Source organism: Vidua chalybeata, chromosome 8, assembly GCF_026979565.1.
Source record: "Vidua chalybeata isolate OUT-0048 chromosome 8, bVidCha1 merged haplotype, whole genome shotgun sequence".
Lineage (NCBI taxonomy): Eukaryota > Metazoa > Chordata > Aves > Passeriformes > Viduidae > Vidua > Vidua chalybeata.
The window spans coordinates 27,789,484-27,806,382 of NC_071537.1; the positions used below are offsets into that span (position 1 = coordinate 27,789,484).

Consider the following 16,899-nt stretch of genomic DNA (forward strand, 5'->3'; position numbering starts at 1 on the left):
TCCTGTTAGGAGCTTTATAAATCCCTTGGAAAAAATTACAGTAAGCAGAATTGAACGAGGAGTTGTCTTGGCTCGTGAAGCCCTTGTGTAACATTCTCACTTTGGCATGACCCACCTGGTTGGTTGTATCATGTCAATTGCCAACTCCAAAAAAAAAAAAAATGTTGGGATGATGAATGTACAACTACTATGGCAGATTTATGGCAGGGTTGGGTGGCGTGCAGCTTGCTGGAGAGAGAGAAAAAGCATTTTTTAGAGACTCTTTACTTTTTATGTTGAGGGTCTGTGAAGTCTGTGGCTAGAAAAATGTGCATTGCCTTCATTGGCATTGGAGAAACATTTTCAGCTGACATTAAGGTGGTGTTTTTTGCCAGTTTGTTGTCTTTTCTTTTTCCACTTTGTATTCCTTAGGCTTTTGTGGAGGTTAGGCTGAGCCAATACATTGATGTCCAAGGATTCAGATGTCTGCATGGCATAAATCACAGCTCTTAATTACACCGAGTGTGAGGAATGTAGTATTAACTATGAGATGAAGAGAAGCCTGTCTTTGGAAACCTAACAACATAACTTGGACATTGATATTAACCTGATCTACATTTGTAGACTTCATAGGGAGAGTTGTGTCAAGGGGACACTGCTTCCAGTTACAATATTTTTTACATTTTTCACATATGAAGAAACTCAACCCCACAAAAATGTAAAAAAAAAAATAGTATTGTGCCTGTGCCCTATATCAATTCATTAAGGCAAACCTCCAGGAAAGATGAATTACCTTTATTTTTCCATGTTGCCATTGGTTCACAGTTGTATTTTTCAAGGAATAGTGAAATTTCTTGCTAGAAGAGCAAAGACTGGGTTGATCTTTTTCAGGATGTTGCTACAAGATATTTTTATTCTATTTGAAGGAGATTTGTAAAATGTTTCTAATGAGTTCTGCTGTACAAATCTTAATGTTATCCCTATTTAATCCTTATCAGACCAGGTTAACAAAAGAAAGTTTAGCTCCAGCATCAGGGAAAAATGTACTGCTGCAACACCATGCCACATTCTTTTATTAGGGCTCAAGTTTGCAATCTCTTCAAGCTGGTTAATGTCTGGTAATATTAAAATTGCCTTATTACTTTCTAACTCAGAAAAAAACTTGCACTAGATCATCTTTTTCCAAAAAGATATTCTGGAATTTATAATCACCCTCTACACATTGTTGGTACCCAGCCATTCAATACCCACAGTGAAATTTAGCCAGCTCATACATCTATCTCTGTGTGTTAAAATCTTGAATTTACACAGCTGCTACTCAGCCTGAAATACTGATACCTAATCTTTTGACTTTGATAAGCTTCAGAAAATTAGGGAGTTGTGAAAAATTAATATTTATTCTGGAGTCTTTGTTCAGTCACTTTATGTCCCTTTTAAATGACTGAGCAATCAGATAAAGTTATTAAAACTGGTACCATATAAATGTTGAGATTTTGACAATTGCCTCTGGATTTCTTTGTGTGAGTCCTATGCATTTATTTCACAATGTCAGTAATCCATAATGTAACCTGGATCATTTAACAGCCAAGGGCTTTGCCACATCATCAGATTGTTGGTGTCTTTTATCCCCTTTGAAGGGATGAAAGGCAGTTTTCACATCTTTGTTGTCATTCTGATCCAGCGTGGCTGCTTGCTGCAACGGGCTCCCCAGCATCCTCTGTGCTTTATCAGCTGTGTCTTTGTGTGATGTGCTATTCTCTGAAGATTATTACTTCTGAGATCTTGTCAGACCTATGAAGAAAGCATTCCATATACTACAAAACAATGGAAACTTATATGCAAAGATAAAATATCCTACCAGTCATGGAAAGAAAGTTAAATTCTCATATTTTTCACTGTTCATGAGATTATTCACTAAAAATTTAACAGGCAACCCCATGTTAAACAAAATTAGTGACTTGTGCAGGATGATTTTTTGTTTTCTGGGATCTGACACTTGTTGCATCTCTCATAAGAGGTGATATTGATTCACTTATATTTGATATAGCTCTTGAAAGACAATGTTGGAATGACCCCAATAAATTCTTAGGTTGATTCTTTCTTTTCACAGATAATATATATTATTAATCAAAAATCTGTTTTTCCAAACCAGCTGTGCTATTCCTAGCAATGTGAGAGTTTCAGAAACTGGACCCAGTGTGTTTAGGAATCTCTAGTGCAAGAAGATTTGAGGGTTTTATTGGTTAAGGCATAACATAGTTTTCCACCTCCTGAGTTGCTTCTAGTCATTGTCTCATAACTGTGTCAAATTTATAATTCATTAACAATCACAGCTTAGTTTGTGATTTCTTTTCTTTCTCATGCTTCTGCAAAATAATTTTTTTCAATGGACTCTTTTCACTTTTCTGTCCTTTTTATTTTTAAATTATTAAAAGGGAGCAGCGTCTCAGGTACTGTTCAGAGTGGAAACAGTCTTGTGTACTAGTAACAGCACCTATTTCCTATATTCCTATTTCCTGCTACTCCAAGCTTAATAATGTCTTGAATCCCAAAAAGTCTAGACTCTGCGAGCTCTGTGAGATAGTGGGAGGTAGCAAAATTATTCTAAAAATTGTCACAAGTATTTTGGCAGTACACAGGGTGAAAGAAAAAAAAAAACAAAACAAAAAACCCTGTATCTCTGGCCAGGGCATCCTCTTGTGCCCTGCCTTAAACTCCCTTGTTTCCACATTCACTAATGTGCAAATCCCAGCCTACCTCAGAAATCCATTCTTCCAGCTTTAGCAGTCATGAAAGTTACCCACTAAGACTCTCTTCTGGTATTAGAAGAGCAGGAATCCCAGTGTACCTTACAGATGGAAACAGGAGCTGGCAGCCACGAGTCCAATGGATCCAAATTTGTCACTGCTAAGAATTGTGATTTGTACTGTGTTCATCTCACTTTAGTTCTCCAGCCAGATACTATTCCATGGCAATTGAAGCTTCTGTATCTTCAGCATGGTGTCAGCAGTGTTGGTTTTGATTATTAAAGAGTCTCTTGCTTTCACCATTATTTTCACTTTCCTTGTCTTTTTCCTTGTCTCTTCATTTACCTTGTCTCCTTTGTGGTGTTATCTTTTTATGTGATATTTTGATTTGCCCCAGGATGGTTCCTTTTGAGACTGAAAGGAAACATGAGACCATCAACCCAATATTTTATTTTCCGTTCATTGCATGTTCTCTATATTTTATCTTGGTTTTAAATTATTTTTTCTGTATTTTAATGGCATGTCTGAAATCTTTGTACATTTTTTGCTCAGTTGCGTATAAATTATCATTTGTTTGTACTACTGTATTGTATTCTACATTTCTAAGAATAAATAAAGGTTTGTTTGGGGAAAATAAATCATGCAAACATTGGCAAAATAATGCATTTTAATGCCATCTAGAAATTCAGTTTCAAACCAGCTTTGAATGTAATAAGCTGAGGAACTTCATTCACCTAGCATTTTTAAATCAGCAAAGCGGTGTTAGGAACCAGTCAACTCAAAATGCAAAGTTTACTGTTGTTTGATGATAAAGTATAAGCTGAAAGAACCAGTTAAAAAAAAAAAAAAAAAAGAGGCCTATATAATATACAATATATAATATATCACATATAAATTACCTTGTACAGAGGCTGGTATTAGCTGGAAGGGCATCTTAACTTACTCCATGCTGGCTTTTTATGTGAGTGAAGAAACAAGATTTTCTCTTTGGAGGTGCCTGTAGTGAAGCAGATATTCTGCAATTCCTGGTCCCAGGCAGGGTGTACATCCAGAACCCAATGAAATCGCTCAACTCCTGCTATTGATCACCATAGATTTTGGTCAAGGCTGTAATGGATTTAACAGTGACTTTAACAGTGATTTATGGCACTGAGCCCAGGCTTCTGCTACCCAAAGCAGTGGTGAAGCAATTGAGTTTTGTACCAGCATATTTCCCTAACTGCAAGGAGGGGATTTTTGTGTTTGGTTTAATTTTTCTCTGTTATGTAGGAAAATCCTGCTAATGGGATCCTTGGGGATATAATCTGGATTTACCTGGCATGAACCTTAGGGGAGGAAGAAAATTATTCAACAGAAATAAGTTTAAAAAAATGAGTGTTGCCATGCAGGGAAATGAAAAAGAAATAACCTGTTTAAAGTTTCAGTTTGGTACTGAGTGTAAGTACTTGCTTAATTTACATTACATTGCCTATCCCAGAGAACTTCTGTGGCTACTCATGAGCTTGCATGAGTTTATGTATTTTACTGAATTGGAGCCTTAATGTGTCAGATTCTTTTAGATTCTTCACACAATGTTTACACAGCTAATTTTTGTATGTCTTATCTCAGCCTATGGCAGTATTTTAAAGTTGATTTTTTTGAAGGGGGTGTAAAATAACAAAATCAGTTAAATTTTAAAATAAAAAAAAAGCATAAAATGTGACTTTTTCTCAAATTTCTTTTGCATTTTTGTGGTTTGTAAAATGCCTGTAAAATCTGACTAAGCATTTAAGCATGTGCATAAAATTAAATAAGAGGTGTATTCTAATCTTACCCAGAGCACCAAAACATTTCCATTCCTTTCAGTGGCACAGGATCAAATTTCAGTTGCTTTGAAGCACCATGTATGAACCAGAGACTGGGAGTTTCATGTGCATTGAGTTATTTGGTGAAGATTGACCTCACCATGCAATGATATTAACATGTAATTTATAAACCTATTTATCAATTTAATTTAAATAATTTTATAGTACCTGAAATAATCTGTGGTCAATATTACCGAAATATTAAGGTATCACAAATACCAATACTGTGGAAAATATTTTTTTTTAATTAATCAATGGCTTGGTTATGATTTTCCATAAGTCCAGACCCATATTTATAGGCACATATATAAAAAAGAGCTACACAAACTCACTCAACAAGGACTATTTTTCAGAATTATTCAGTATGTAAAAGTTATCTTTTGGGAAACTGGTGGCTGGATTTTTATTATCCTGAGCTATTTTAGTGGTTTGGCTGGTCATGTCTTGTCTTATGTCAAAATAAGAGTTTGGGCAATTTCCAAAATACAGCCCTAAATGGGGGCGCAGAAACCTTTTCAAAAGTTGGTTTTTAATTGCAAAAATTGTGGCTAATAGTCAGGAGTAAGGATTTTGTAAGGCTTTCATATAGCTGAAGTGGAGATGAGAGGCTTTGTAAATCAGCTAACACTGGGCATCAAACAGGTTGTAGAAACAATTCTTTGTCTCCTGTGCCAACTCTCTCTTCTCCTCCTGGCATAATAGGAAAAAAATGGGAACTTTTGAGATTTGGATGTGACTAGACAGGAATGGTGAAGAAGGAGGGTGTGGAGCAATCTGTTATGCCTGGTGCTCCAGTAGAGTAATTTAGATTGTTAAAGGATAGCATTGCTTTGATTTGGACTCACTAGAGTGAGAAATTGCATCCCTTATGGACTAGATTATAATTTAGGATTAAAAAAATGTGTAAAGCAATGTAAAGAAACCATTAAGTTTTAGTGAATTTTGAAATAGAACCTTCACGAATTTATTTTTTCCTTCATAAAAGAGTAATCTGTCACCTCACAGTGTAATTTTAGATGATGTCAAATTCTGAAAACAGCACCCTCTTGAGGGCCTCTTTTGTTGCAATGCTGTTTCAGACCAGAAGTATAAGAAATGATGAGTATGTGTTTGCTGAAAAGAGTGATATATTAATTACATTATTAGCCTCACTATCTTGATCCTTCTTTTTTTTCTCCCCACATCTTCCTTTCCCTTTCCATCTGGAGATGGCCAATGATGTGAGGCTGGGCCTCAGAAGCATGGTGAGAATTTCTAATAAACATACAGATGATTGGTTTCTTGTTGAAAATGCCTGCACAGATGAATCCCTGTTAGTTTCCTCCTCATCTTTACCTTCCCCTGGAACTCCCCTTGGTCCTGACCTCTGTGTTGTTGGAAATGCCTGTAACTGCAGCCTGTAGTGTGTACACAGTAGAGGGTTCTCCAGTTGCAAGTTCTCCTTTCTCCCGAGTTCCTTTGCAGAGACACTGGCATGCTCATCAACCAGCACTCATTCTGTACTGCATTTTGCTGCTTGTGTTGAGAAATGTTTCTTTGCATTCTCTTATTGTCCTGTTAATTTTTAACATCATGAAAACTGTGGAAACATCTGTACCATGTGAACCACTCACTCATTCTCTTTGTCATTGGGTTACCAGCTGGTGAACCAAGGTTGGTAAGGATTTTAAAGCTTGACTATCTCAGCATGAGGCTGGATGTCCCCTTTCATATTGAGTAACAAATGAAAATGCTATCACAGCCTCTCCCCTGGCAGGTTTGGGTCTATAGTGAGTTGTGAGGTCTAGACTGTTCTCTCTGTGATTGCACTTAGTTAATGGATGGTGGTGAATGTGGGAGCAGACCACTGCAAGACACTGTGGGGCAACCTGCTGTTCCCCCACCAGGACTGTGTCCTGTGTGTTTATTCACAGAGACAGGGATGCACTTGAAGAGGACATATAAGACAAAGAGGTTTAGCTGTTTCAAAGTGGTGTGCTTCACTGGCCTGCTGGGGAGATCGCTCTCTGGGCTATTCCTGGCAAGGCTCACAGGCAGGACCTGTGGGACACATCAGAATTGGACCCCTGCTTAGACATCATTTCAGCTTAGATAAATCCAACCTGGGTAAGGTGTGCAACAGGACTGTGGGAAGATGTGAACTGCTTCATGAAAGTTCTTGCTACCAGTTCTGTAGCCAGTCACTGTTACTTGTTTGGTGTCTAGGCTTTTGGTAATAATTTATTTACACCTATTTTCTGGCTGAGGGCAGCTGGAAATAAACTTTGGCAATGTATTCAAAACAATTTTCTATCACATTAACATTGGCTTTGCAGGATTCTGTAATATTTCACTTTTTTTTTTCAGGTTTACTTAGAAGGAAAAAGAATGTTAATGTATCTTCATAAAGGAATTTCTGCTCTCTGGTGAAGGAGAGCATCACCTAGTTAATAAGGTGGCCTCTTGTACATATTTTTTATGAAGTTTTGTTTTTTTGCAGACAATTCCACATTGAATGAAATTAACATACTGCAAAACTTTCATTTCTTTTATTCTTTCAATTAGGTAACAGCCAACTGGACCTCACCTGATGTCAGTCTCAGTGCCTTCTAACAGCTGGTTTATGGACGATAATTTAGCTAATTGCCAATTTAGAATACAGAGTAGAGCTTCCACTTGTAGGAGCAGAAGCTTGATTGCAGGATTGGGCCTATTTCTAAAAGCAGGTTTTCAAGTAGACTCTTGAGGTGCATCCTTGCATATTTCCAATAAGATTCTGTTGTGGTCAAACCAGCTTTGAGCAGAGCACACTCAGAAACCACTCAGCAAATTTTATGTAACATTAAGTGCCATTTGACTGGGTCAGCTGCCTGTGTTAAATGAATGACAGCAGGCAGAGATCACCACTGCATCTGTTTACACGTCTCTCTGCATTTCACTGCATTGTCGGCTGCGGACTCTCCGGAATAATGAGTGTCACACAGTGAGTCATGTTAAAAAGGGGTTATTGGTATTACTGTAACACCACACTGTATTGCCATTGTTTTGCAGCACATCTATTACATAGATCATCACTGCTTTTTCTTCTTGAGCAAGCCAATTATGCCTGGTTTTGCCAATCTGTCAGAGCCTCCTGGAATAAATTAAAATTACAGCTTTGCATATGCAGGAGCTGTAACTGAAAGTAATGATAATGACCCTGGGTGAATACAGGATTGCAAAATAATGCTAACCAATTGTACACATGCAGAGCTGCTGCTGCTTTATATCTCTTTCACAAGGTAAATATTTGAGTCCACGATGTCTGAAACCCCACAGACTGAAGCTGGTTGCTGGGTGGAGCTGTGGGGTTTGATGCTGAGTAAGAAGAGAATAGTTTGTGGGTACCTGAGCATGGAAACTTTGCTGTTTCAGTTTTTTTCTCTGCCTCCTTTTTGAATTTTGCAGTATGGCTGTTTGTGCCTCAGAGTGTTCCTTTCTAAATGGGTACAGGTGTGCCTTCCAGCACCTGTGTCTCATGACCTCTGACACATGTCATTATGAACACACGTGTATGACTCAGGAGGACTTTTATATGGGTGGGAGAGAAACCAGCATGTTTCCTGGTCAAGAGCAGAAGAGGAAGTGTCTGTCTGACACTGGAATTTGTCTCAGATTTTGAAACCTAGTTCTAATCACAAAATTACCTGATTTTTTAAAAAATAGTTCTTGCATAGAATGAAAACCTAATATTAGCACTTTTGTCTTGGTTTCTTTCTCTCATCCAAAGGTAATCTTTCATGTTGCCAACCAGGACAGAAAACAAAACAAAACAAACAAACAAAAAAAAACAACCCAACAACAAAAAACAAACAAACAAACAAAACAAACAAAAAAAAAACAAACCAGAAATTTGCCCTGATTGATGATTAAGGCAATATTACCTTAAAGGCTTTGTTTTCTGCATATCTCCTGAGTCTTATTAACTGCTTTAACAGGCTTTTAATTCTTGGCACAGTTACCAGCACCTGACTGGGAGGTATTGACATATGCAAGATATTCCCTCCCTGTATGAGCCTGTCTGCCCATATTGGCTGTTTCTGAAATTTTAGTCCTTCTGGGGTCAGGGCCATCAATCTTTTTCTTCTCCACATGCTTTTATTTGCATGTGTTGGATGTCAATGCAACTTATCACAGTTTTGGCATAGTTTTAGCATCCCATTTCTGCAGATATTAGACTTTCGTCTTTGGGCATTTGTCTTCTTGTTTTTGCCTTGCTGGAACTGCTTCATCATCTTGTAGCATTTTTATGTCTTTAAGTGGCTTTTCTTGAACTCTGTGATAAACTCACAGAAATCATAAGTAAAAACAAAAGACACCACAATGGTGTCTTTAATTAAAATATTTTTCTCAAAAATTTTTTTCTTGAAAGGTCCCACATGTTGCAAGCCAGTAAGCTGAGGAGTATTAGCTTTTAATTAATTGTATTTAGAGGGATGTAGGCAATTTCTTAAAAACATCAGCCAGTAGCTCCTTTCAAACACCTTGAATTTGATCATGTTGACTCCAAACCTCCCAATTAATAGTATATTCTTTCAATATGACTGCCCACAGACTTTATTAGAACCCACTGTCAAGAGTCACAGAAAATAAGCTAAGAAAAAAAAAAATGATTATTCTGTAAATCATGGTGTCTGCATTTATATCTTGTCATAATTTCACTCTGTATGAAAAGGGCAGACTTGGTTAGTCCTGAAAGGGAGTTATTTTCTTGCAGGTGGGACTATGCAGGTTTAGTCATTCCCAGATAATTCTGGTGAGCATCCTCCAGATCCACTCCAAGGCAGGGTGTGCTCCTGCTCTCACTCATAGGCCATTGGACCTGATCATGATCAAGTGCTTGGGACATATCAGAACCCTGCCCTTCAAAGGCCCTTCCAGAACTCAAACTCACTGGGGGACATTGACATTTCACTTGGTATTTATGCACAAGAGAATTTCCTGACCAGGAGCAATGTTTGGTTTGCTGTTCTCCTTAAGCCTGTAGAGGATAAGCCTGGGTATATAATTAATTTTCCTTACATGTTTCTTTCCTTCACTGATTAATTTCTTCAACTGATCTATTTGGAGTACAACATTAATATTGAAAATAGAATTATGAAGCCAGCAAAGGAAAAATATTTTATCCTCTCCTGGCAACCCAAGCATATATTTGTGTCCAACACAGCCATAGATGAGAAGTGAAGTTGAATTGGCATGAAATGTCTGAGATGTGACATATTTATAATATTAACTAAATTTTATATATTAAGTGCAAAAAAGATGTTTTTTATTAGAAATTACTGATATTTAATGAGAAACACAGAACTAAAAAAAAAGGAGAACATGGAGCTGACAATGGATAAAACATAATAACTTTTTAGATTTCTTTTTCTGGTTTTATTGCCATTTAAACCTTTCTCCATTTAGCTTGTTAGTTTTCAGTAACATATCCTATGTTACTGAATTTCCCAGAAGAACAATGAAGGAAAAAAAAATAGAAATAGATTAAGTTTACAGAATTTACAGATTCTGAAAGGTTGAGTTGTGACATAATGCTATCCCAAAACCTCCACTTCTGGAAATCTTGGGGTTCAAAGCAGTTTTACGGTGTGCAATGACAAACTAATCTTTTCAAGGGTTTCTGAATTTTATCTTAGGGTTTTTTTTAAGTATTTGAAGAATCATTCATTCACCATTAATATAGTCTCATACAAACCTTGACATTTAGTTATTTAGCTGCTCTTTTCTAATAAGACAAAGAAAAAGAGAAGAACCTTTAAAAATGTGATTTTATAATTCTTCAGAGACAAGTTGTTTTCCATAACCTTTGCAAACATTTTATTTTGACAATGAAAAGAGGGAATTATGTGAATTCCTGGTTTGTTGAAAGCCTTTAAAAAGTTTTCTCTGATCTTAATAAGGCCAGCAAGTTGTCCTTAATGCTGAAGAAAGAGAAGTAGGCAAGTGAAATCATCACCCCTACCTCTTAAAGAGATCCCAAGAGTTTACTTCTCTATGTACTTCATAAAGTGTTCTGATGTAGATAGAATATGATGTCTGTGTGCAGGAAAGGGTTTTAATCCTTATTGAGAATGAAAATTTTAGCACAGTGAAACATGAGTTTGTACTGTGAAACACAAGCAACTGCAAATCCACCATTTCCTGAGGATGCTGTTCCTGAGGGGACTGTGCATAGCAGAAGAAAAGGCCTGACAGGGCAGGAGAGGGGAACATTCCAAAGGATATGGAATGTTCCTTAATGCTCCTTAATAATCCCTATGGTCTGGACCCAGAGATGTGTATTAAGAGCATCCCAGCTGTGGCTCTTCATGTTTACATCTCAAAAGGGCTCAGCTAAATATGTAACTAGGATTAATTCATGCTTTGAATTTTATGACCTTCTGTGTCCAGATGCTCCAAATGAAGATCCTGCTTCATTCACTAATTTATTTTTGCTCTGCAAACAATTAATGACTGCTTGTTGCAATTATTGAAACCTTACCTTTCCCTCTGGGTTGGCTTTATCCAAGTCACATTTTACTTGTTCCACTAGCAAAGCAGGATGAATACACTTACAATGTACTTGCAATCAAAAAAAAAATTAAAATATAAAAAAACCATTGGTGTATATTTTCACTTGAAATGATCTGAAAAAGGCATTAGTATTTGGCAAAAGCTCAGAAAAATGGAAATGAGTCACGAACATTTTGCCAAAGCCTCATTTAGGAATATTTGCTCAGTTCTAATCTGAATTCTCTTTTGTTTTCTTATTTTGTGGTGGAGGCTTGACAAGAATATGAGTCCCAGATACCCAAAATGCCAGCTAGGAGTCTATATCCCAGCTAGCAGCATCATTTAGAAAAGAAATAGTACAGAGTACCTAAAGAGGCATTGTATAATGTCCTTCTGGGAGTTAGCTCCTTAGACACAGCATCATCATACGTGGTGTTAGCTGCAGTTTGTGCACAAGCAGAACTTTGCAGCAAGCTTTTGTTGGCAAACAGGTGAGCAAAATGCAGCAGTGAGTGGTTGGACATCTGTTCCAAAGGAACCCACCCAGAGAGGTCGAGCTCTTACTCCCATCGGTGAATAATATAAGAATTTTCTCACGTTTGCCCCAGGTCTACAGTTTTACTTCAAGAAACAGGAACTGAGGAAATGATGAATTAAATCCATGTAATCCTCTGGCCACTGTACCATAAATCCTTAAGTTTTCTAGCTACAGAATTTAGGAAAGAGTGTCTGAGTTATCATCAAATTAGTGCATTGTCTAATGTATTGAATGAAGGGCCTGACAGGTCAGGTGTGTTTGTTGTGAAGAAGGACTTTATATAGCTGCAGGGGTTATCTGATCAAGTGTTGTGTGATCCCTTCATGTCAAAAAAGTTTATGTTTTATTTTAATATCCATTGATTTTTCTCTAACTCAAAATTATCTGATTAGAGGATTTGGCTGAAAAAGCAGGATTTTTAAAAAGTTATTTGTTTCTTTGGTGAGGAAGATTATATCCCCAGGTTTCTGGGAGCTTCATTGGGATTTTGGTGAATTTATGACATAAATAAGAATTCATTTTCCACTGATTAGCAGAGAATTTGCAACATGCAGCTCAGCCCTGTAATTGTGGAGCAATTGTATTCTGGTTGAAATCAATATGGATTTAGCCTAAGCTAAGGACACAGGTTTGGACTGTACATCATGTAACACAAATTCATTTCCAAACCCATGCAGGGATCAGCAAATTCAACGGTTCTTGAGTAATGTAGAAGGGGTGTTAAATCACAAGGTTACAATTGACTCTGTAGTTGACATTGACTGGAATCAAGGACTTTGGAGTGGGCTTGTCAATTTACGGGGGAAAGCAAAGTTGCATAGCAGAGGATACCACTGGAATAAGATTGTAATTCTCTGTGCTCCACCTGAACACCAGTGATGAAAGATTAAGAGGAGTGAATGGCAGTGACACTTTTAATTCCCTGAGCCTAGATCTGTATGAATCAGTAAGGCTGCTGGTGTTGTGTTAAACCAACATTTAAGCACAGGTTGACCTTGGGCAGTCAGGAATTACTGGAACACAAAAGTTTGGGGTAGTCCTGCTCCCTAGGTTTGAGTCTTGCTGTCTAAGTAATGTAATTACATGTTTGTGTTGGACCAGGGAATTTCTCCAGTTCCAGGGTTGTTGGGCTGTTATGCTTTGCTGCTATTCTGCTGTGTGTTACACTTGCATCAAATAACTACAAATGCAATCATAGCTGTGCTTTATGAAATGTAGAGAAATTATATAACGTAATACCTTTTTATTGGCAGTACAATGCTAGCTGTTAAAATTCAGTCAGACAGCATCCCAGGTGCTTGATTTCACCCTGCCAGTTTTGTTGCTTCCCAGTTTGAGCATCTTGAATACTGTGCTGAGGTGATAAACAGTAGGTCTTTGCTACTTCAGGATTTAAAGACAACTCCTTTTGCTGTATTTCCTCATGGAAGCTAGAGTGTGTTGAGTGAGTGGTTCTGACAGACAGATGAAGAGACCACTCTGTGAACCTCAGGAAACACATTCTCAGAAAATAGTGATGCATTTTCTAAAGACCAACACTGTTTTCCTGAGTTCTGACCACAGACAGACTTTTCCAGATGACATGTCAAGATGACAGACAGCTTATGGTCTGCCATGCAACTGTTCCAAACACAAATGCATGGTCCCCTCGCCAGGGCTCCCAGAATAGGCTTCTCTCAGTGCTGCTCCAGTGGGTTTATATTCTGTGCCACACAGGTGACCTAGGGCTTCCTGATGGGAGGGCAAGATTTAACCATCACTGCAACCCCTGGCCAGTAGATTTCAATGAAGCAACTACCCTGAAGTCAGGGGGGTTTTACTGACATGTTCTTTAGAAAATGCTCTGCAGATACATGAGATAGTGGTGAACTGTCATGTGGTGACAAGGGCCTGAGCTGCCCAGTGGGATTTGGAGTCCCAGGCCATTTGCTTGCCTGCTATAGGCTTTTTTCTGAGCTTGTGCAGGGTGAGCCAAGGGCATGAGGGATGTGCTGGTCCCTGCTGCCAGACCCTCTTAGCTGAAACACAGCCATCAGTTTACCTCCCAGGAGGATGGGATTGGCAACATCAGGAGCTCCAGCAGGCTGAGGTTGAGCTGGTGTTTTCTTCAGAAATTCTTCAGCAGGTTTTTCATCTGGAGATGTCACCAGACCTTGAGGTTTTGCACAGGCACAGTTGAAATCCACGCGATATAATGAGTGATCAGCAACTCTGGTCACACAGAGGAAAGGAAGAGGGATGGATGGGGTTGGAGATTGTGTTTGGACTGATTGTTCTGGTTTCTTCCTCACTAGGACAAAGAAGTGAATCTGGAGCAGGTCCACAGACGCATGAACAGTTTAATTGATGAAGACATAGCCCACAAGCAGATCTCTCCAGCGTCCATCGAGATCTCAGCGCTGGAGATCGGTGGCATGCAGCCAGCTCAGACCCTGGAGCCGGTGCGCGAGTACCAGAACACGCAACTTTCTGTCACCACCTTTTTACCAGAACAGACAACTCATGGTGCCAGCAGGACACTCACAGCTGCCTCGGGCAGCAACCTGCCGCTGCCCCTGAGCAGCTCAGCCACCATGCCCTCCATACAGTGCAAACACAGGTCACCCAACGGAGGACTATTCCGGCAGAGCCCCGTGAAAACCCCGATCCCAATGTCATTCCAGTCCGTGCCGGGGGGAGTCATTCCAGAAGCAATGGAGCCCTCACATGGAACATCCATATGACGAGAACAAACAGTAAAAACAACCAGCAGAGATTTTTAATACAAAATTTAAAAGAAAGAAAAAAAAAAAAGAAAAAGAAAATGAACTCTTACATTTTTCTTGTATATACTTGTAAATAATGAAAGAATGAAGTGGGGTAAAAGTGTATTTTGAATATTCCCAATTTTCGAAGTAAGTAAAAAACAAAACAAAAAACAAACAAAAATGTATGAATGACTTTGTAAATTTTGTTCTATATGAATAAAAAGGCAAACTACTTGTGGTCGTTCTCAAGTGCCAAAGAAGACCTGTTACTGGGACTGAGGGCCATACTTTTCTTTTTTTCCCATGGATTTCAACATTTATTCCCTTACAGGTATGGTTTTTTTTTAAGAGCAAAAAATTTATCTCTTTCTTGCCGGAAAATTTCACCATGCTCAGATTATTCCTTTCCCCAGAACCCTGTTTTATAGCCAAGATGACAATTCACTCAGAGAACCTAGCAGCTGGTATTAGCATAGCAGTAAAAAATGCTTTAAAGGTGAATTATGGCTCAAATCCAACAAACGATAAACAGAGAACATTTTCCTTCTAACAAGGATTTAAACTTCCACACAGTTTCTAAATTTAAGCACAGGATTATTGGATTGTGTTTTTACACGTCTGCTGTGCTGTGTGGCTCTTTTTATTTAACTTTCTGTGTTTTGTTATACATATATATATAATATATATTATATATATTTTGACATATATATTATATATATAAATGCTTTGATGAACAACAGGATTTAGGTTAAGGGGAAAGCTTTTAAGAAAAACTGCTCAGCTTCTTTTTGTTTCTTGTGTACATGACTGAAAATGGGGAGGAACCAATGGAGTGAGGCAAGGAGGAACTGTAAAGGCAGGAGATAATGGCACTGCAGTGACTGTGCCCTCTGGTGCCATCTCTTTCTTTAAGATTTCACTGAATTTGTTGCATAATAGATGCATTGTTCCCTGTTGAAATCATGTCCCTGAATGACAAGACTATAAGCACAGCTCTGCTTTTTTTCCATTGATATTGCAAAGAGAAATATTTTAATGGCCACGTCTATAATCGTGGTAGAAATGGCTGTACAAAACCAATTTTTTTTTTGTCTGTGAAACACAGAGGACAAAGAGCAACACATACAGCTTATTTAATGTCTTGTCATGCAAATATTATCAGTGCAATGTTATATGACAAGAAAAAAACAACCCAAAATCTAACACATTGTTTCCTTCCCAAACTGAAGTTTGAATGCCAAACACAATGGATCCCTGTCCCCTCTCCTACTCCTCATGGACCATCACTCTCTTTCAAAATTGGGATAATTGAGTGTCTTCTCAAATGTATCCTTGATACTAGGTGGTAATTTCCCTTTGTAGCCGGATTTCTTCACTTCATTAGAACACTGCTATTTGGAAAAGGCTGTAGATCCTGGTGCAGCAAAATCACTGTCTACATTAGGGTGAAAAATTCTGTTTGAACAGAGGTAAAAATGCATTCACATCCCAGGAAAGTCAGCAGGCAATCTGGGTCAGGTTTTTGGATAAATAAACATTCCATTCACTGCTCCTAATTTGATTTGCATAATTACACAACACATATATTTATGGGGTGATTAAAGTCCCCACATTTTTACATTTCTACTTTAAGCAGTAGGGAGGAAAAGTCAAACTGTGACATAAAACCAGCCTTATGGAAGAGTATACTCAGCCTAACACTTTTTAAATGAGGATTATTGATGATGGGCTTACAGGAGGAGTACTCTTAGAGGGATTAATTTGTTTCTGTTGTCAAGCTCATGAAGATGAGCTCCGGAAGATGGTGCAATTTTGTAGCTTGGTACAAATTGCACTATTTGCTGACTGGATTTATGCTATTTGAAGGTTTGGCCAACAAAAACTTTGGATTTTTTTTTCTTTTGTCATATTTTTTTCTTTTTTGTTGTCTTAACAAACCTATGGCCACAGGAAAAAAAAATCTTCCATAAATACACTAATTAGTTATGGCAGAAATAGCTGCACTAAAATACTATGTACACACAGAAATCTGTAAAGATGCTTTGGAGAAAGAGTGCGAGGATTTGCATCGGAAAAATCTCTCATTTCATGACCAATTTAAGATTTTAGCAGCAGCAGAGGAACGTGCTGCAGAAAAGGTGCGAGGAGGTGCTTGAGTAGCTACGAGGGTGTGATCTGTGTGACACACAAACCTGCTGGAGGTTTCCTGAGCTGCTGCTGTGCTGTTATTCACAAAACATGCTGCTGACTTACTGCAGCAAAGCCCAGAGCAGGGGCTTGAATCCCTCTTTTACTGAGGCATCTTTGCTTTCATGTTAGATCTTTTTCATATTATAGACTAAAACACTGTAATTTTAACTGGTCTGCATTTGTGGAATAAATTGTGAATACAATATATTTTGGGGATTAACTTTAGCATTCTTCATATTCAGTGTTCTCTTGGCTGACTCTTGTTATGTGCTGTAAAGTTTGGAAACATGGTCTAACTTATAAGTGATGTTAGAGCTCCTTTATTCTCATGCACAGAGTAT

The 16,899-nt window shown here is 38.1% G+C and overlaps 1 protein-coding gene across 5 annotated transcripts in view; it reads left to right on the plus strand.

Moving 5' to 3' along the window:
• GRID1 (glutamate ionotropic receptor delta type subunit 1) overlaps positions 1 to 14,609 on the plus strand; it is a 483,696-nt gene extending 469,087 nt beyond the window's left edge. For 2 of the 5 annotated variants that reach the window (XM_053949219.1, XM_053949216.1), the window contains 2 exons: positions 5,779 to 5,814; positions 13,916 to 14,609. In XM_053949219.1, coding sequence (XP_053805194.1) covers positions 5,779 to 5,814; positions 13,916 to 14,344 — 465 coding nt within the window. In that variant the 3' untranslated portion in view covers positions 14,345 to 14,609. The remainder of the gene's footprint in view (positions 1 to 5,778; positions 5,815 to 13,915) is intronic. The other 3 variants (XM_053949215.1, XM_053949217.1, XM_053949218.1) reach the window with 2 other exon arrangements.
• The last annotated feature ends 2,290 nt before the right edge of the window (positions 14,610 to 16,899 follow it).